The sequence below is a fragment of the Gekko japonicus genome, unplaced genomic scaffold, assembly GCF_001447785.1.
Source record: "Gekko japonicus isolate JY-2015 unplaced genomic scaffold, Gekko_japonicus_V1.1 scaffold63, whole genome shotgun sequence".
NCBI classification, from domain to species: Eukaryota; Metazoa; Chordata; class Lepidosauria; order Squamata; family Gekkonidae; genus Gekko; species Gekko japonicus.
The window spans coordinates 963120-984507 of record NW_015168654.1 but is presented as its reverse complement, the minus strand read 5'-3'; the positions used below and the strand labels follow the sequence as shown (position 1 = coordinate 984507).

The following is a 21388-nucleotide window of genomic DNA, read 5'->3' as shown; positions in this document are numbered from 1 at the left end:
CCATATACAGTATGTTGCTTCCCAAGGTGAAAGAACAGCCAATGCTATTCTTAAGTTCTATCGCACCCAAGGGGCTTATTATGTGCCAGCTGCCCAAAAACTCGTTCAAGCAAAGGCAGTTGGGCAGATGCTCTATGGCACTTTTATTGGGCCTCCTTCCTCTAGTTTAGCCCCCTTAGAGCGAGTTCAGTCCAAATTTCTCAGAGCAGTTCTTCAGGTCCTGAGGTGTGTATCGAATACACTGATCCGTCTAGAGACAGGTGCTATATCAGTGAAGCCAAAATTACTTTAGCTTCACTCCAGTATTGGCTTAAACTAAATTTCCATCCTCAGGGACTAACCCACTTGTTACTCTCAGACAACTTTCAATCCAAATGGTTGAGAGCAGTTCACAATAAATTATATGAGCTTGGTTCCCCCCCCCCCCCAAGCGATTTTGAGTATGCATTGGGATGTAGCAAAATCAGCCCTAAAACAGAGAATGATGGACATGGAAAGACAGACAGATCTCGGTAGATGTCCTAAGTTTAGAGTCCCAGATTCTGTCAAATATCGCTTGCAACCCATGTCCTATTTATCACAGCTTGATACTCACAAGTTTAGGAAAACCTTCACATTAGCCAGATGTGAGACTTTCCTCTCCGCGATGCTTGAGGGTAGATTCAAAAGGATCCCCACTGAATATAGACTTTGTCGATGCGGCTCAGGAGAGATAGAAACTATTGAGCACATGATGCTCAGATGTAACTGGTATAACAAGATCTGTGACAAATATATTACTCCTCTGATAACAGATATGGTGGGACAATCAGGTGTTGAGCAGTGTAACCGATTGTTAATTGATGGGAACCGAACAATTACCGAAACTGTGGCAAACTTTTGAGTAGCTTGCTACTGCATCCGAAATACACGATCAAATATATTATAATAGTTGCCTAATAGTCTCTGTTTTATGTTCTTCTTTTACTTTATTACACTCAACTGTATTTTTATGGAGTTTTATTTTACTGTCCTAAATTCAGTTATATGAATGTTATATTTAAGCATGTGTGTTCTATGGCTTGTTGCCGTAATAAATGCCTGACTGACTGCAGTCACACACTGTCTCGACATTTTCAGTGAGTTATCTACTACAACTCCAAGATCTCTCTCTTGTTCAGTCTCTGCCAGTTCAGACCCCATCAATGTGTATTTATATTTAGGGTTTTTGGCTCCAATGTGCATCACCTTGCACTTGGCCACATTGAACCCCATTTGCCATGTTGACGCCCACTTGCCCTTTGGAGTGCCTCACAATCCTCCCTCGTTTTCACCACCCTGAACAACTTCGTATCATCCGCAAATTTAGCCACTTCACTGCTTACTCCCAACTCCAAATCATTAATGAACAAGTTAAAAAGCATTGGACCAGGATTGGCCCTGGTTAGTACTTGAATGGGAGACCATCAAGGAAGTACCGGGTTGCTATGCAGAGGCAGACAATGGCAAACCACCTCTGTATGTCTCTTGCCATAAACCCTACAGGGTTGCCATAAATCGGCTGCAATCTGGATATTTGGGAAAACAGCAGATTACAAGAATACTCAAGCGACAGAAGTTACCCAGTAAAGTTGAACTAGATCCTTCTGTATTTTAAAAGTGCAGCAAGCTAGATGAGCATCTGTGGTAGAATCCTGCCTGAGTTCCTTTCCCACTCAGAGTTCCAGGCTCAGAAGTCACTACTTCTAAGAAATGGAAAGATATTCTAAGTTCTGACCCTCACGACAGATTTACTTGAAGTATTTATGTGTACAGCTTCTTCTGAGCTCAAAGTGATTTATACAGTGATTTATACACCCTATTTACCACAGAAAATCACTTACAATAAGTGGATCTTTTTTTTAAAAAAATTTTTTTTTTAAATTCCTTTTTTAAACTACAAGTCTACAGGGTCAGGGAAAGGGAAGAACCTAAAATATAGAGTAACAAGGATCTTGGTTACAGTAGTTTAAGATAGTTGAAACATCTCTAATTCTGCGAATAGTAAAATGTGAGAATTATTGATAACAAAAGAAAAACAAGTTAAAAAGCAAACAATCTCTGACATGATTGATTATGATGTAAAATTCGCTTTAACATATACAATAAAAGTAGTGATGAGACTAACAAGACTATTTTGCTTATTTCTTTCCTCCTAATTTTTTCTTTCCTCCTAATTTTTTCTTTCCTCCTAATTTTTTCTTTCCTCCTAATTTTTTATCGAAGTCCAAATTAGTTTTGATCAAAATCGAAGGATTCTGCCATGATGTTCAGGTTGATGTCAAGAGTTTCCTTTTCTTTTTCTTCCTCTGCATTTTTGCCATTTTCTGCTTTCTCAGGACCATTCGCTTTGTGCTTGCTGCATCAGGAATCTTTTCGCTTGATGAACAGTCTGTTCTTGCTGGGGTTTCTTTAAGTTCCTTTTGCAATCTCCACATTGGAATTTGTCTTCTGGTCCAGTAGGTGGTGCAGGTCTGCAACAATCATCTGGGAGAGTCTATGGCTGTTTCCGGGTTAACGCCCGAAAAGAAATGCTGGCAGTTCCCATTATAGGTTTCGTTTTCGCTGCCATTCTTTGTGCACGTTGCCTCATTGTTTACAGTAAGAGAAAAGTTCAAATAGTTTCTAAGGGTCTGATAGTCTATCGCTTTTTTAACACCCTTTTCAATCAAGTTACGCTTTTTTCCAAGCCGTCCTTTCTGCCCCTCGCTTAACTCAGTCTTTTCGGGCTCGGGCTTTCCCCTCCCCCTTCCGCTTATTTTGGGACTTCGGTATGGCTTGGTTGCTGACAAATGTTTGTTGAGTCGTGAACTTACTCACATCTTTACTTGCGTTTAGGTAGAGAGGTTCTTGCTTAGATCACTTGTACGCTCTGGCCGGTGTGCACCTCTAAATGCCATTGCTGGTTCCGTGCCACGGGGACCTAACGGGACAAAGAAGTGCCTCGATCCTTTGGCTTCCGCCTTGAGAGAGGCACCTCTCGTGCCCCAGGCTATGACCCCCCTTCAAGGGGTCAGGGGCCCCCCAAGACCAGCTCAGACCCCCTCCCCATCAGCATGTTTACAGGTCACTCACATCAGAGCTGTGATGGAGTGTGCCCGCATGCAAGTCGCCAAAACCGGAAGTCCTCAATAAGTGGATCTTAAAACCCTTCCAGAAAAAGATATTATGTGGGGGGAAGAGCTGTTCCTTTCCTTCCAAGGCAAGATACTCCCAGAGCCTCAGGGCTCTGCTTTGAGCAGATGATACCTTCTTCTCACTGAAACAAAGTACACAGCATAAGGCACAATAAGGCCTAGAAGTACACAGGAAACTAGGGCACTGGCTGGAGAACTGGCTGAATGTGTTGCTGCCTTCCAATATCCATTGGGAAGTGAGATCGCTCTGCACTAGTGGCAGTTTCTCAGTGATCTGAAGCGGTCAGTCCTCAAGATCAGAAAATGATGGTGAAGCATGGGAAGATCACTCTGCTCTAAGATGGGAATGGAACCAGAACAACAAGAATCCCTGCCAGTCCCTTTGACAAAGAATTAAGGGATGTTTCCATCATAATGTGTCATACACTTGAAGCCTACATGATCATCTTTTGATTTGGGGAGATCCACACAGGCAAGGTGGGATATAAATATAAATAAATAAATAAATAAATAAATAAATAATAAGATAACCCACCCTAGTCCCTTAGATTCTAGACACTGGAGGTCCATGTCCTTCACCCTGTCTAGCACCACTTGTTCCGTTTCCCTCTCCTCCACTTCAGCAGTTTTACACAGCAAATACAGAAGAGGGGATAAGGACTTCCCTGGAGGGTTTTTTTGTGTCTGTCTGTTGCCATCTTGCCTTTGATCTGCTAGTTTACAGACTGGAAAAGGGATGAGTGGTGGCATGGCAGCTTGCCCAAAAGCCACTTTCCTGGCTGAGCAGAGACCTGAATCAGGACCATGGTTCAGTGACAGACCACATGCTTCTTATGTAAAAGGTCCTGGTATCTTCATTTTAAAAGGTTTAGGGGGTACATGATCTCAAAGACCTCTACCTGAGATCACGGAGAGCTGTTCCCAATCAAAGCAAACAATACTGACCTTGATACACCAATCATCTGGCTCAGCAGAAAGCAGCTTCACGCATTTGATTATCATTTGAATTTATATCTCAAGTGTGTAACTGTGATATGATTCTATGGATTTTGGGTAATATGCAACTAAATAGTTCTCACAAGTTTCCCAAAGGAGACAGTGGAAAGAAAGTAGATGTATTTTCCGTTTGTGATCATCACCGAGTCATACTTTACAGAAACTGGCTCCCAAGGACTTCCAATTTACAGGCCTGCTTTCTCAGTAAATAGAATTTCTAGCAGTAGCAACACTACACCAGGACAAATTCACCAAGGCTTATTATTGCTCATCAGCCTGTACTGAAGTCTGGTCAAAAGCCTTTATTTGCATCCACTAATCTGCAGGACTTCTCAAACCAGAGACCTCATAGGCACTAAAAGCTATAGCAGTTTCCCTGAGCACATCCAAGCTACATTTACACATCCATCTAAAACTTAAGTTTCACATCTCCCCACTGGCAAACAGTTGTTCCCCAAAACATACAGACTGAATATCATTCTCTTGGGGGGGGGGGGTTTGAAGAGGAAGAGCTGTGAAGGCTCAGAGGTGGCCTTGAACCACCTGAGCACTGGCTAACAAGAGCATAAGCAACCCTATTATGGTCTCATCAACACTTAGGGCCAAGATTTGGGCCTGGATCCGCTGCAGTGCCAGTGTCACAAATGACTGCTTTCCTGCTCCTGCTACAGTTTTCTTATAACTCTTGAAACTCTGCCCCCAGTGGGTATCTGGACCTCCACGAACACCTTGGGGGGGTCAAAGTGCAGGGGAAACTGGCAAAAGTCACCCTCCCCCTCTGCCACCCAGCTGAAGTAACCAGTACAAACAAAGCAAACAGCAAACAAACATATTTTGAGAGTCTTAAAGAAGTGGTTACCTTTCCTTCGCCACCTGCTCTTCCGCCCATCTTTGTTACTGCTCCTGTCACTGCTGCTGCTGCTGCTGCTGCTTTCTGAGGTGGGAGAATCCGACTGCACATCGCTGCTCTCCTCTGAGCCTTCAGACAGTTCTTTCAGCCCATCTGGAACATCCTTCTGCAAATAAGAGGCATGGACAGCAGAGGTCAGCATCCATTTCTGTATTTCAGCTAAACATTCAAAGACAGTAGAACCTCTCCCCCCCCCCACGACAAGAGGGCTTTGGTGCAGTAGGGCTCATATTCTGAATTAGCTCCACAAGTGCTCCACCATAGTTCCATTATTACCTGAGCTCAGAAATCTATGGGGCATAATAATGTATGTGAATTATCCCAAACTGAAACTCAGAACCTTCAGTTGGTACAGAATGCTGTAGCCAGAATGTTGACTGGAGTGGGTCATAGGGACTGTATCACTCCGGTCTTGGCTCATCTACACTGGCTCCAAATTTGTTTCTGGGCTCAATTCAAGGTTGCTGGTGTTGACATTTAAAGCCCTGGTACCAATAATATACCTTATGGACTGCCTACTCCCACGCAAAGCTATCTGATTACTATAGTAACCTTCTGAGGTCTTGTTCCGGGGTCCCTGCCTTCTGAAGTAGGCAGGTAGAAACCAAAGAGGATTTCTCAGCCATGGCACCAAAATTATGGAACTCCTAGCCCTATACCATGAACTCCCTCCAGGCTTCCAGGAACACAATCCCCCAACCTCCCTGGGTAATTGGTTTCCCTGCTCAGCAACTGTTTCCTTAGTTATGGCCTCTTTTACAAGCCAAGTTGCCAATGCTTCACCTACCCCTATGCTCCAGTTCTTTCAACCTGTCTTCAGAGTAGCTCTCTTCACTCAGCCTCACGGCCCCTTTCAACATAATATAAAACTGCTTCCTACAGAGTCAGATCACTCCTCCATCCAGCTCAATGCGGTCCATCCTGACTAGAAGTAGCTCTCTGGGATTTCAAGCACAGAGGTCTTCCCAGCCTCATTACCCAAAAACCCTTCAACCAGAAAGGCTGCTGATTACATCTGGGACTGGCAAGATGCAGAGCACACAATCTATGACTAAGCAACAACTTCTCGCCAGAACCCGTTCTAGCATGCTGCCATAACTTCTCAACCGCCACTGGACCCAAGCAACACATCAAACCACTTGATACTTTGCCAGCTCAGGCTTCCTGGCTTCTCCTGCTGCAAACACTTAAAAGCTCTCTCTCGAGGGAAACCATAATAAACTGACACGAAATTCTAGATTCAGGCTCCTAGCTCCATTATCAATAACAAGTCAGACGGATCACGTGGGTACGGCGTGGCGACAGGCGGTTTCTTGGTCACTCCAAGACACCCGATCCTTCTACACTCCTTTTGGAGCCCCCTGGATCCCGGGGGGACTTTGCTAGACCTCCCGGAGAGAGGTCTAGTGCAGGGGGCTCTGTTGCAGCCCCTCCCGCTCTTGGCAATGCGGGGGAGTGACCGCTTCTGCCCTGAAGCGGGAACGTCCTATGGAGTAAAGCATGAATGCCATGCTCTGCACAAGCCACGACCATCCGCCTTTTAACCTTTTTGGATTTAAAAGTTCTACAATATTGGATACAGCGACAAAACGTAGAGGAAGAAGAATTTGAATATAGTTTTGTGAGTATGCTTATTTCTAACTATAATGGTTGAGATGATGCTTTTCAAGTTATCCCGAACTCTTAAGCCCAAAATGGAAGTAATTAGCGGCCAGAGAATGAATGGGAGAAAGAATCGTAGTGGATGTTTTTTTGTGGTTTTTTTCAGGGCTAAAAACTTGTTGTTAAGGACTCACATTTGTGCTTGATTTATTGAAATGGACTTATTTAAAGTGAAAGTAAGTGTATCATTAAAATGGTGTCTCCAGATGGGTTTGAGGAGGAGGATCTTGATGACAATATGTTAATGGGTGAACTCACTCTGGAGCAATTTTTAAAGGTGCTGAGAGATGGAATACAGAGAGGTATTGAGCAAGCTTGTGCGAATGTGCTTGGAAATTCACAAATTATACAACGGGCCACGGAAAATGAGGAGAAAAATGACGACGAATTGGTACAGGAAAACCAGAATGTTACGGAACAACAGGCTTGTTACTATAAAGAGTTGTTTGTGGATACCCAACCTGCACCATCAATAGAAATGGAAATGAAGATGATGAGATTGTCCTAGTTAGAGACAGAGCAAAAAAAAAAGAGGTACAAAAAATTTCTAGTGAGAAAGAAAAAGAAAAAAAAGAGATAAAGACAAGGTGTGAGGAAAGGCAAGACTGAAAATATAACCTGGGACATAGCTAGGCGGGAACATGGAAGAGAGAGCTCAGGAACAAAATTTCACTCATATAAAGAGAAAAGTCATGTGGACTTGCTGAGGCAAAAAAATAAACTTCAGATCCATAGGAAAAAAATGAAGACATATGAAGGTTGATTTTGCTATATTGGAAAAATGAATCTGTGGCTTTTGTTGTACCCTAATATCAATGATTTTGTTTATGTGTTTAATTATTTAGTTATTTATGTATGGTGGGTGTAAGATTAATTTTTAAGATAGAAGGTATTGACACTGTTATTGTTAGTGATTTAAGCTTAAGTTGATTGATTGGTTTTGCAGAATTTTGTTATATTGGAAAAATAAATTTGTGGCTTTTGTTGTACCCTAATATCAATGATTTTGTTTATGTGTTTAATTATTTAGTTATTTATGTATGATGGGTGTAAGGTATTATGGTAGAAGTGAGAATTATAGAAGCAAGCTTTTTATTAAATGTGGAAAGAAAAATAATGAATGGGGTTTAATTAGGGCTATAGAAAGCTAGTGATATGAATTAAATAGCTAGATAGGATAATATGTTCTTTGCTAAATGGTGAAAAGTTGTGAGAATCAGGATAAAGATAGATAGAAATGAGTGGAACAGGGAATTTAATTTAAAGTTAGGGTGTTGGTAGAATATTTGTTATAAGTTGGTCTATAAAGCTGATGTTCTTTAGGAGTAAAACAAAAATTGAGGAAGGGGAGGGAAATGTATACTTGTATGTTTATGTGGATATTACTCCCAAATGGAATTATGAATATATCTGTATGATTATAAGGAAATTTTGATAAACATAGAAGATAGATATAGGGAATCTTTGGCATATGAAAAATAACAGAATGGATAAGTTTTGCCCAGTCAAAATATGGAAAGTCATGAAAGCTCCATCAAGAGAAAATAACCTCTGTAGTGAATTTGTTAATAAAATTTGATTAATAATTTAAAAGATGATAGCCAAGAAATAGCGAGGTGGTTAGGCAGTCTGCCCAAAGATTTATGAATGGCACAAATCCAACCCAATGGATTTTAACCAAGCTCATGGTCCAATCAAGAAAAGACTCCCCATGCCTTCAGGATGGCAGCATAATTATGTATTGTTTTGGATAATTGGAGGCTCTTTATACAATCCCAGGTGCTCCCCTTCAGAGAATGGATCCAAGTTTAAAGGAGTAACTTCCAGTGACCACTTAAGCATTTGGGGGGGGGGTGCTGCTGGCACTGAACATCCCAAGATGCTTCCATTCCCTAATGATATGCTGGAATTATCGAATGTTAAAAAATACAAGAGTCCAGCAGCACTCGCAGCACGCACATCTTCTCCCAAACTTCTTTTATCCCTCTCCTTCTGCTCTGTGTATTTCTGCCCTACTAAAAATTCAGCTGACTCCTCTGTTGATGCCTTTCTCATAAATCTAATTTGCTCAATCTTCACATTGGTTTCACGGGCATTCAAGATCAGCCTTTAAGGTGCTACTGGACTCTTCCTCTTTTTTACTGCTACAGATGGACTAGCAGGGCTACCCATCTTGATCTGTCTCCTAGTTCTACAGTTCAGTTCTATTTAAAAAGATTTGATATCCTATTTTTATCACCCCACCCCTTGTTCTTTAGTAGCTATTAATGGAAAGGAAAAATTGTATACATCCCATAGGGATAATGTGAAACACATCATGTGCTTTTTATAGTAGGTTTTTTTTTTGGGGGGGGGGGTTAGTTCTATATCCTTTGCTATCAGTTTGGACTTTGGCTCTGGGATACAGTCCAAGGAAATGAAGGAAGTCCTCGGGTTCAAAAATAGCTCCCAATAAGAGTAAATCACCATTGTTAAAAGTGATGATGCATCACATGTCACAAGGAGTATCATTTCCCAGTTGCAGGTCACTGCCCTGGGGGTGGGGGGAAACAATCAGCAGCAATGGTGGCATAGTAGGGTGGCAGAGATGATGTGGAGAGACACTTTATCCCTGGTTGATGAGGAGGACCCTTGCGTGAAAGTATCTCTTATGAGCAGCGAGATGGGTGCATCTGCCCATCCACAGTCTTCCAAGGCAGGGACCACAAGATCTTTCATCAGTGATGCTCATCGTTCAGGAATACTCCAGGGTTTTGACCAACTTCGAACAGAAGGTCTGCTTTGCGATGTGACACTGATGCCAGGTGATGGAGAGGAAGCCTTTCTTGTTCATAGGGCACTGATGGCATCAGCTACCGATTACTTCAAAGCCATGTTCACAGGTGGGATGAAAGAACAAGACTTAATGTGCATTACGCTCCATGGGGTGAACAAAACAGGTTTAAAGAACATCATAGATTTTATTTATACTGCCAAACTTTCTCTCAATATGGACAATATTCAGGACACTTTAGAAGCTGCCAGGTTTTTACAAATCTTGCCAGTGCTGGATGTCTGCAAATTGTTTCTGATGTCTGGGGTTTCCTTAGAAAACTGTGCTGAAGTGGGGCAGCTTTCCAAGACGTACAACCTCACCGAAGTGGATCAATATGTGAACAATTACATCCTCGAGAACTTTCCTGCGTTCTTAAGGACTGGTGAGTTTGTACAACTCCCTTTTGAGCGCCTCGTCTTGGTCCTGTCAAGCAATAGCCTGAAGTGCTGCACAGAGCTGGAACTCTTCCAGGCTGCCTGTCACTGGCTGCATGCTGAGGAGTCGCGGATGGAACATGTGGCAAAGCTCATGAAGCACATCCGGTTCCCTCTGATAGCCCCACAGGATCTCCTCAACCACGTGCAGACGGTGGATTTCATGAGGACTGACAACGCATGCGTGAACTTGCTCCTGGAAGCCAGCAACTACCACATGATGCCCTACATGAAGCCCTCTCTGCAGTCGGCAAGGACGGCCATCCGCTCGGACAGCACCCACCTGGTCACATTGGGTGGAACGTGGTGGCAGCAGGAGCAGTTGGCGGTCAGTAATGAACTGTGGATGTATGACGAGAAAGTGCACAAGTGGTGGGCTCTGCAGCCCATGGACGAGCCCCGGTGCCAGTACGGCATTGCTGTGATTGAGAACTTTCTTTACGTTGCTGGTGGTCAGAGTCATTATGATGCAGGTGGCAAGATGGCAGTTGACACTGCATTTAGGTTTGATCCACGCCATAATGAGTGGATGCAAGTGGCGTCTTTGAATGAAAAGCGAACTGACTTTCACCTAAGTGCTCTTAAAGGACATCTGTATGCAGTCGGTGGCCTGAATGCAGCTAGCCAGTTAGCCACGGTGGAGTGCTACAATCCAAGGATGAACAAATGGAGCTATGTGGCCAAAATGAATGAGCCCCTCTATGGCCATGCAGGAACTGTGTATGGGGGCCTGATGTACATTTCGGGAGGCATTACCCGTAGTACTTCTCAGAAGGAACTCATGTGCTTCGACCCCGATACAGACAATTGGACTCAGAAGGCTCCAATGACTACAGTCAGGGCCCTTCACTGTATGTGTACTGTTGGCGACAAACTATATGTCATTGGTGGAGGCCATTTCAGAGGAACCAGTCACTTTGATGTTCTAAGATGTGAATATTACTCGCCAGCCCTAGACCAGTGGACACCAATTGCTGACATGCTCTATGGTCAGATTGATGTTGGGGCGGCTGTGTTAGAAAATAAAATCTACGTGATTGGAGGATATTCATGGAACAACCACTGTATGGTGGAAATAGTTCAGAAGTATGAACCGGAAAAGGATGAGTGGCACAGAGTCTTTGACCTCCCAGAATCCCTTGGGGGCATACGGGCCTGCACACTGACAGTGTTCCCTCCTAAGGACCATACAGAGTCACCTTCTAGAGAACCTCCTCTTTTGGCACCTTGAGAAATATCTCTGGACTCACAATATCGTTGTTCCAATACTATTGCACTGCATCATGGGGTTCTCCTTTTGTCTTTTTCTTCAGCAGTATCTCTAAGGCTTACCCAAAAACACACAGTGCAGTTATAGGGGTGGGGGTGTAGGCAGAACAGTGATTTTTGTTACTTGTGCTGTTTGGCCTAGAATGTCTCTAGAGTGGACAAGACAATGTTCTGAACAAACTATTTTTGGAGCCAAGTGAGTGACAAATGAGGCAAGCAAGGTGGTTGTTTCTAAAAGAAATATTTGCATTAAACATGTTGATGCTATGCACTGGGTATGAGGGAGGTCCAGAAAGTGGTGCCGGAAAGGGAGATACGAGGATCTAGGTACCTGTGTTCACTAAGTTGTGGAGATTCAGGCCTTCTCTTCTTTCCTGCCCCTTTGAAGAGGAAGGCAACATCATCCAGTGCAAATTTTCAGCATCTGTCTTGCCTCTGCTGCTTCCCCCTTTAACAGAGCATTTTTTACCTATCTGTGTATCCAGCTGACTCTGTGGGGGCTGTTCAGACTATGTGGAGTTCCTAAACAGGTCTCCAACTCAATACAAAACTGAAGAACTTTATGAATGAAGAACATGATGACTTCAGAAAACCGAAGACCTTTATGTCTAATCATTTTAGTTCTTGGATTCTTTTATTTCTTTTCAGAAAGATTTCCATGCTGCTTCACAGCTGCCATTTTTACAAGAATCCTGCAAGAAAGGAATTATCCTTATTTTGTACTCACTGCAACAGGGCAGACACACAGCTCTGATCACCCCAGAAATGCCTGCAATACCCCAGTGGTCTCTGGGCCACCTTGTGCCTTCACTTTCAGCCAGAGGCCCTGGTGGCTACCTGAGGATGGTAACCCTTAAAAGTTGCCAACTTTCAGGTGGGGCTGGAGATCTCCCAGAATTACAGCTGTTCTCCAGATGATAGTAATCAGTTCCCCTGGAGAACAGCCCACTGGCACTTACTGCGAAGGGTCTTTCTCCTCTGAGATCAGGAGGACATCTCCATGGGCTATTCCCATTGTTCCTTTAGGGAGGCAGGAAACACTTTTTTCCGTTTGGCACCTTTAGAATAACACCCCTTCAGTTCTGGGACTCCAAAAGCAGCGAACTCAAACATAAGTCAATTGCCTTAATTCTGAAAAACATACTAACATTAAACTTAACATTAAAATGAACTGCAAGCAAGAAAGGTCAAAGGCTGTGAAGAAGAGGACAGCACAACAGGAGGAAGAGGAGGAAGAGGAAGAAGAAGAGATTGGATTTATACCCTGCCCCTCACTCAGAGCAGCTTATAATCTCCTTCCCTTCCTCTCTCCACAACAGACACCCTGTGAGGTAGGTGAGGCTGAGAGAGTTCTGAGAGAACTGTGGCTTGCCCAAGGTCACCCAGCAGCTACATGTGAAGGAGTGGGGAATCAAACTTGGTTCTCCAGATTAGAGTCCACACTCCTAACCACCAAACTGGCTCTCTAAACAAGAAAAAATGATGATGGGAGGGGCGAGATGTCCTCCTGAACTCAGAGGAGAAAGACCCTTCATGGTAAATGCCAATGAGCCGTTCTCCCTCTGAGGTGGAGGACATCTCCATGGGACCTCCCAGAGCAGTGTCCCTTAAATGGGTGGGTCATCATCATCAGGTGATGTCACAATGTGCAGCAAAACTCTTCTTCCAAATGCCGCATCAGCTGATGCAAACGCGTTCATCTTGCAATGGCAAATAAACATTGAAATGGAGGACCAGGTGCCGCCTTAAAGACCTCCTCCACAGATGCCCGGATGGCGAAGGCTGCGCTAGTGTATGCACTCCGTTGAACTTGGGAGTTGAAGGCACCTTTCTTGAAGGGTGGTTTCAAAGTCTCCCAGTTGGGCTTCTCAGAGTTTTGGTGAAACCTGGCCAGAGAATGCTGGGAGTGAAAGGAGTGACCCTTGTGTCTGTCGGTACTGTGGATGGTCCTGGGCATGGCCTTTTTCTTGGCATGCATTTCAATGAGAATCTTGTTGAAAGATGCACCAAATAAGTGATTCCCCTGGAATGGATATGCTGTGACAATGGCTTTAGATTGAAAATCCACCTGCCAGGCTCTCAACCATAACAGTTGTCTAGCCACTGTAGGCGAGGCCATGGCTCTGGATGCGAATGTCAGGATATCCAGTGTGGCATCCACTGTGAAGGACATGGCTTTGAGAGTCCTACGGTCGTTTTCCGGGAGCAGATGGATTACTTCTGAATCTAGACATAGATGATGTGGTTGATGCTCTCACCATCATAGCTATTGCCTCGTGTATCTTCTTAAGAGCTGCTTCAACTTTCTTGTCCAGCACGTCACGAATGGAGCCTTGGCCATCTTCAGAGAGCAGACCTGAAGACTGTAATTCCGCCACTGGGGGGGAACCTATAACAACTCATTAGAGTAATTAGGCAACGCATAAGGTTTTTAAACAAAATCAGAGAACTGTCTGTTTGCAGTTGGTTTGCCCGAAGTTGGTTTGCCCCATTCTGCCCTTAGCTGAAGCTCAAAATATACTGGGAAAGGAAACACCTTTTCATTTGTCTCTACCGGGGGAAAGAACTCACTGTTCCCTCTAGACTTGGATTTTAGATTACAGCCTGAAGAGGTAGACTCCTTAGAGGTCCAAGACAGCTAGGGTTTTTTCGGCAGATAGTGGTAATCCTCAGTCTTGAAAAAACAACTGGATTGTTCAGGGACCTTGATCACCTCTTCTTCCTCATCTGAAAGGCATTCACCCTCCTCTTCTTCCTCTGGATCCAATTATGAGGATGCTTCCCCCCTCGCCCCTTCCTCTCTTTCTATGAGGGGGAGCCTTTTGTGGGCCAGTTGAAATGGGGTGTACGACCCTGAACTCCCCCCTGGGAGCTAAAGCCCAGCCTGGAACAGAAGCTAGAGATTTCTTCCTGCACGGCCTGTCTGAAGACTTGTATAAACCCAGTTGAAGCAAGCCAGGCCCCAACATTGGGAACATTACCCTTCTAGAGAAAGGCTCCTTGTCCAAGGAGAGGATTGCTCTGTATTGCGGGGGTTGGTATCCAAATCCTCTGTCCCCAGGGAAGCCAGTAGGTGCTTCTCTTCCCTCTGCAGCAGGCGCCATTTCTTCATGCACCACAGTGCTGTAGCCTCCTCCGATACCGTTGGGGTGGCTTGAACAAGCCGCAAAGGCATGTTGGCCTCATTGCCATCTCGCAGGGAAGCTGCCGCCTCCTCTTCCGCCATCTCTCCTTCTGATAAAAAACAGTCAGAGCGCTCAGCCAATGGCATTGATCCTCCCAAATTTAGCGGGGGGAGTGCTTGAAGAAGTGGCAAATAGTTTTTGTTGTCCCTTGAAGTTCAGGAAAACGAAAGGAGGGAGAGGACGAGAAGGAGTAGAGAGAAAGTTAAAAGAAAATGATATAGGGGAAAAAAGAGAAGGAAAAAAGGTAATGAGATTAAGTTAATTGCAGTAAAGAAGACAGATGAGAAGGCTAAACCTGCTCTAGAGCTGCCACTCCCTATAAAAGAACTGGAGTAGTGGGTTATTCTGAAGACGCCATCTTCAGAAAAAAATAAAATAAAAATAAAAGGAAGAGGAAAAAAGTGTTTCCTGCCTCCCTAAAGGAATGATGGGAATAACCCATGAAGATGTCCTCCACTTCAGAGGGAGAAAATGGCTGCTTTGGAGGGTAGACTCTACAAAATCATACTCTGCTGACATCCCTCCTCTTGCCAAACCCCACCCTCCTCTTGCCAAACCCTGCTTCACCCCCAAATATCCAGGAATTTCCCAACCCACAGTTGGCAACCCTGGTGACCTTTTATGGCTGCCCACATCTCCCCATCCCTGCGGCTTCATACCACCACTTCCTGCAGTCAGTCACATACATCCCTACTTCCTCAGCTCACCTTCTGCCTTCCCCTCAAGTGTCATTGGCCTCAAGGGCTGCGTGGAGTAGTGTTCAGGGTGCTGGATTAGGCCTTGGGAGTCCCAGGGTCAGATCTCCACTCGGACAGGAAGCTCCCTGCGTGGGATTGCTAATCTCCAGGTGGTGGCTGGAGATCTTCACCTGGAGAAAATGGCCACTTAGGAAGGTGGACTCAATGACATCATATCAGTCATCGAGAGCCAGTTTGGTGTAGTGGTTAAGTACGCGGACTCTAATCTTGGAGAACCGGGTTTGATTCCCCAGTCCTTGTCATGAGTGCTGCTGAGGATGAGCTCCCGGCCCCAGCAGAACCCGCACCTGTTCCCAATGAGCCCGTCGGTGCATCCTTACCACCCGTCCCAGCAACAGCTGAGGAGGAACGATGCACGGAAGACAGCCCCCCTGACTCGCCTCCGCAGGTGGCACGTCTGCGGAGCCGGCTCCGTCAGGATTTAGCATCCCGGTGAAGGGAGGTGCGCCTGTGCAGTAGGCGGTCCCTCAACCCTGAGTTCTAGCAGGAGCCGGGATGCATGCGCTGAACGCTAATTGATAGCAGCCTTGTGGAGTATTTAGTTCCCCATTCCATGCTAGCTCCTCGTGCCAGCAACTAGTCAGCTTGACGAATGCTTCCGCACCCACTTCGCCCGTGTCTCGGTTCCTGACCCATGCTCTGAACTCTTGGCTCCTCGACCTCGGCTTTGACGACTACGCTTTCGGTTTGTGCTTTGGACTATTATCCGGTTCCTGTCTCGGCTTTGACCTTGGTCAGGACGTGGACTATCTCTCGCTCGTTCTACCTGCATTCTAGCCCATGACAGATTGCTGGCACCCCCACACGCTCACTCCACAGGATGGACGGAGAAGCAAGTGGAGGCACTCTGCAGCTAGCAGGCCTGGTGAATCAGGTGCAGCAGCTTGCGCAAGTGGTTGCTCACCTGCAACTACAGCAGCAAGCCGCCACCGTCCCACCACCAAGATGCCCAATAAACCCTCCTGAAAAGTTTGGTGGTAATGTGGAGGAGTTCCCTGTATTCCTGGCTCAATGTAAACTGTATATTGAATTGCGTGCTCGGGATTTCCCCACTGGCAAGAAGAAGAAGAAGAAGAGGAGATTGGATTTATACCCCATCCTTCATTACCGAAAGGTGTCTCAGAGCGGCTTACAAACTCCTTTCCCTTCCCCTCCCCACAGCAGACACCCTGTGAGGTAGGTGGGGCTGAGAGAGCTCTTGACAGAAACTGCTCTTTTTCAAGGACAGCTCTTATCAGAACTACGGCTTGCCCAAGGTCATCCAGCCAGGGGCAAGTCGAGGAGTGGGGAATCAAACCCGGTTCTCCCAGATTAGAGTCCGCACACTTAACCACTACACCAAACTGGCTCTCAAGGCCAGACCAAGGTGTGTTTTGTAATCAGCCTCTTAAAGTGGCAGGCTGCTAAATGGGCCACTCCGTTGCTAGTGGCTCCTTTGCTGCTACTTTCTGATTTTCAGGAATTCCTCACCCACCTGTCCACAGCCTACGTAAACCCACAACAAGCAGCAGCAGCTAACCAGAAAATCCGCACCCTAAAACAGGGCAAGTATTCCGTCGCTGTGTACTCTACTAAGTTTAAACTCCTGGCCCAGGACCTGACCTGGAACGAGGCAGCCTTAATGGATCAGTACTTGGAAGGGCTGGCAGACATCCTGGACGAGTTGGCTCAGGTTGACCGCCCACATACGCTGCAGGACGTAGAAGAAGAAGAAGAAGAGATTGGATTTATACCCCGCCCTTCACTTGGAGTCTCAGAGCAGCTTACAAACTCCTTTCCCTTCCCCTCCCCACAACAGACACCCTGTGAGGTGGGTGGGGCTGAGAGAACTCTGATACAAACTGCTCTTTCAGGAACAGCTGTGCCACAGCTTGTGACTGACCCAAGGTCACATCAGCAGGTGCAAGTAGAGGAGTGGGGAATCAAACCCGGTTCTCCCAGAGTAGAGTCTGCACACTTAACCACTACACCAAACTGGCTCTCTTAATCACTTTGTGTCTCCGTATCGATGGCCACCTATAAAGCCGGCAGAAGGCCCAGAACAACACCCGTGTCATGCAAATGACACCTCGTCCAGCATCCTGGCCAGTCCTGGCAACCCCAGGTACGGGCGGAGATGAGGGTAAGCCAATGTAGCTGGGAGCAGACCGGCCACGCCTGACCCCAGAAGAAAAGATCCGCTGCCAAGCACAAAATCTGTGTTTGTCCTGTGCAGGGGCGGGGCATTTCTCCGCCAACTGCCCTGCTAAACGCCCTCAGTCCAAGACGACCACGACGACGACACCAGTAAAAGACCAGCCCCATGCCTAGCCAGACCCACCAGCCTGGGGCATTTAGCCGGGTCCTCTGAACTCACGACTATCGACCAAGGACCATTATTGGTACCCATTAAACTCCGGTTGCCTGATGAACGCTGGCTGTTGGATGTTGGATTCTGGAGCTGCCCACTGCTTCATTGACGCCGCCTTTGTCAAGCAGCACCAGATTCCCGTGCAGCCCAAAGAAACGCCAATGCTGGTGGAGGCCATCGATGGGTGTCTCCTCCACTCAGGTCCTGTGACCCACAGGACCTCTGAGGTGTGTACAATTTGGTATGTATCTGACTAGGAGACGAATGGAAAACAGCATTTGGCACTTGTTACGGCCAGTACAAGTACTTGGTAATGCCGTTTGGCTTGACTAATGCACCTGCAGTCTTCCAGAGGCTCATGAACGACGTCTTCCACAACCTCCTCAACTGTTTTGTGATAATTTACTTGGATACTTGGATGACATTTTAATTTATTCTAACGACCCCGCCCAGCACGTCCAGCATGTCCGTCAAGTCCTCCAGCACCTTCGTGCCCACAGAATCTACGCAAAACTAGAAAAATGTGACTTCCACCTACACTCTGTTGAGTTCCTTGGCCACATTATATCCCCACAAGGGATACTAATGGACCCAAAGAAAGTAGAAGCAATCCTGACCTGGCAGACTCCTCGCAACCGGAAAGATGTGCAACGGCTTCTCAGATTCTCCAATTATTACTGACAATTAGTCCTCGCCTACGCTTCTTTAACCACCCCCTTGACTCAGCTTCTTTGACCCAGAGAACCGTTTCACTGGACCCCCGAGACCGACCACGCCTTCTCTGCTCTGAAGACCTGCTTCGTGACAGGACCGCTCCTGTGCTACCCAGATCCTCAGCTTCCTTTCACAGTTGAGGCTAATGCCTCCAAGCATTGCTATCGGCGCGGTTCTCTCTCAAAGAGATGACCCAGATCAGCCTCTCCAGCCCTGTGTTTATTACTCCAATCAGCTAACGGCAGCTGAGAGGAACTATACCATCTGGGAAAGGGAGTTACTGGCCATCAAGGCCGCTTTCGAAGTCTGGAGACACGACCTCGAAGGGGCCCGTCACCCCGTCCAGGTGCTCACGGACCATCGGAACCTGGAGCATCTACAGACAACCCGTCGCCTCAACCAACGACAGATCCACTGGTTTCTGTTCTTTTCTCGATTCGACTTCCGGATATCCTACATACCGCAGACACAGAACCAAAAAGCTGATGCACTCTCACGCAAACCAGAATATGCCCCTGCCTTGACCGAAGAAACCCCTGCCGCTTCTATCTTGCCACCTGCAGAGTTTGCGGCCACTTCAAGTCACTCAACCTTGACAGGTGACATCCATGCAGGACAGGACATGGATCCCTGGGCTCAATAACGCCTTCAAGAACTCCAGGAGGGTCCAGCAGGAGAACTCACCACCTAGGTTCCCTTTTAGCTGCGCTGGGCTGCGCCAGCGCAGCAATTTCATTGGCCCAGCGCAGCAATTGTTTTCCTGGCGCAGGAGCGGGAGGTTCTCTTTTAAATTGGTCTCCCAAATTGGTCTTTCAGTTGTCTGCCTTCCAGGCCCCGCCCCCAGCAGTCTTTAGTAGAGCTGGGGAGTGGGAGCTGTTGCCGACGCCAGCAGCACGAGTCAGGGTAAGCTGGGTGGTGGGGGATTGATTGGGGGGAGGGGTGGGCTGCCTGGCTGGCTGTGTGTGCAGAAAAGCTGCTGCGGTAGTTTTGGACGGCTTCCTTCCTGGTCAACTCGCCCCTGGTCCCACTCCCTCCCAGCCTGACCAGCTCCCCCCTCCCGCAAAAGAGTACAACCTGGGCGGCCAGGAGCAACACGCCCTCCCCTTTGCCCAGGCTTTAGTCTCCAGGCCACGCTTGCTGTAACTTAAGCCCTCTGCCAAAGGGACGCTCGCTGTAACTTAAGCCCTCTGCCAAAGGGTCCCTGCGCTTCTGTGCCTTGGCGGGGTGTGTGTGCAGAAAAGCTGCTCCTCCTGCGGTCTTGGAAGGCTTCCTTCTCGTCCAGCTTGCCCCTGGTCCCCCTCCCGCCCAGCTTGAGCGGCAAAAGAATGCTGCAAAAGGCTCCCTGCACTTCTGTGCCTGGGTGGGGTGTGTGTGTGTGTGTGCGCGCAGAAAAGCTGTTGCTGCTGCGGTCTTGGACGGCTTCCTTCTCGTCCAACTTGCCCCTGGTCCCCCTCCCGCCCAGCTTGAGTAGCAAAAGAACGCTGCAAAAGGCTCCCTGTGCTTCTGTGCCTGGGCGGGGTGTGTGTGTGTGTGCAGAAAAGTTGCTGCTGCTGCAGTCTTGGAAGGCTTCCTCCTCAGCCAACTTGCCCCTGGTCCCACTCCTAGCCTGATCAGCTCCCCCCCCCCGCCAGCTTGAGTGGCAAAAGAACGCAACCTGGGCGGCCAGGAGCACGATCGCTGTGCTCCATAAGCCCTCTGCAAAAAGGGCTTCCTGCATTTCTGTGCTTAGCCGGAGGTGCTCTGGGTGGGTGGGTGGGGGTTTTGCAGAAAAGCCACTGCAGCGGTCCCAGATGGCTTCCCAGCCAACTTGCTCCTGGTCCCAGGATCACGGTCGCTGTGCTCCATTAGCAGCAGCAGCAGCTCCAGATTTGCATGTGCTCTGCTCTTTCCCCGCCTCCTTCTGTCTGCTGGGAATCCACCGGCCAAACTGTCTCCAACTCAACCTGCTAAAAGCAGCCTTTCTCTCTGTCTCTCCCCACCCCTTCTGCAATTGCCTTCCTTGGGTGTGTGGGGCTGGGGTCTTCTCTTTCTGCCGCTGCTGGTGGACGCAATAGAGCCCCGGCACCCAGGAGACCAAAAGAGAGCCAGAACGCCTCGGTGAATTACAAGCTTCTCTTCCTATCCCCCCCCCTTTTTGTCTCTGATCTGGGCTCTCTGGGGGAGCTGACAAAACAGGGCTTGGGGGCAAGGCAAAAAAGTTTCTTCCCCCCCCCATCTCTCCTCCCTTGTTTTTTAACCCACTGTCTTAGTTCTAAAAGCAAGGTGATTCCTCTGTTATTTTGGATAACGTAGCAAGCACTCAGTATTCTGATTTGGTCACTGGTTTGGGTTTTTTTTAACTCCAGAGAGAGAGGAGAGGGGCGACTGGGTGGGGGAGGGACCGATGGATACAAGCTGCAGTTGTGATTGTTTGTTTGTTTTCTCTCCCGGTGGATTTGCATTTTGTTGTATTCCCTGGATCATCTGCAGGTTTTGTGGCAAGACAGCGTGTATATATATAAAGATCTTTTTTTTTTAAGTAGACCTCTATTTTTAATTAAGAAGATAAATAAGCTGTACATTGAGTTTAAATCTTACTAATTTTTTGAAAAAAAAAATCATTTCTTTTTAAATCCTGAAGTCAACACATCTAACTCAAAAAAGAAGCTTTCTAGAAGTAAAAATCTAAAAGGTTCTCTCTCTCTCTCTGCTCTAACTCCAACCTTGGCAAATTAAAAGGTATGCATGTATTAAACTGTGTTCCCTCCTTGGCTGACACAATGAGTGATGCAGTATATTACAGTACTGTTGGCTTCATACCTGATTTTATTTATGTGAACGTTGAGTGTTACCTGTTTGGTCCCTATAGTTCTGAGCTGGCAAGGGGTTTAAGAGTTCTGGATGAATATGCCTCTACTCTCTTTGTTTCAGAGAGTATATATAAGTTTATGAGCACAGTTTGTGTTTCAGTAGCTAGCTGGAAACAGTAAAAGGTATGTGCTCAAGATCTCTTTACACCGATTAGTTATGCTGTTAAATATGCTTGTGTGTACAAAATCATGCTGGTTAAAGCCTGGTAAAAAAGGTGGTCTTCCCTTCTCCCCCAAGCCACAGGCCACATTTGTAGTCTATAGTATTTTTCTAATGTTGCATGTGTGATG

The 21388-nt window shown here is 46.6% G+C and overlaps 2 protein-coding genes across 2 annotated transcripts in view; one reads left to right on the top strand and one right to left on the bottom strand.

The window, feature by feature from the left end:
• The window catches only part of ASXL2 (additional sex combs like 2, transcriptional regulator), a 106667-nt gene that overhangs the window by 37508 nt on the left and 47771 nt on the right, over positions 1 to 21388 (bottom strand). Inside the window, exon 5 of the mRNA XM_015415121.1 lies at positions 5011 to 5167. Coding sequence (XP_015270607.1) covers positions 5011 to 5167 — 157 coding nt within the window. The remainder of the gene's footprint in view (positions 1 to 5010; positions 5168 to 21388) is intronic.
• LOC107113776 (kelch-like protein 13) lies at positions 9311 to 11203 on the top strand. The gene has a single exon (XM_015415142.1). The coding sequence runs from the start codon at positions 9311 to 9313 to the stop codon at positions 11201 to 11203; it is 1893 nt and encodes a 630-aa protein (XP_015270628.1).

Coding starts and splice junctions, on each gene's coding strand:
- LOC107113776 (XM_015415142.1), top strand. CDS start 9,311: ATGATGTGGAGAGACACTTTATCCCTGGTTGATGAGGAGGACCCTTGC.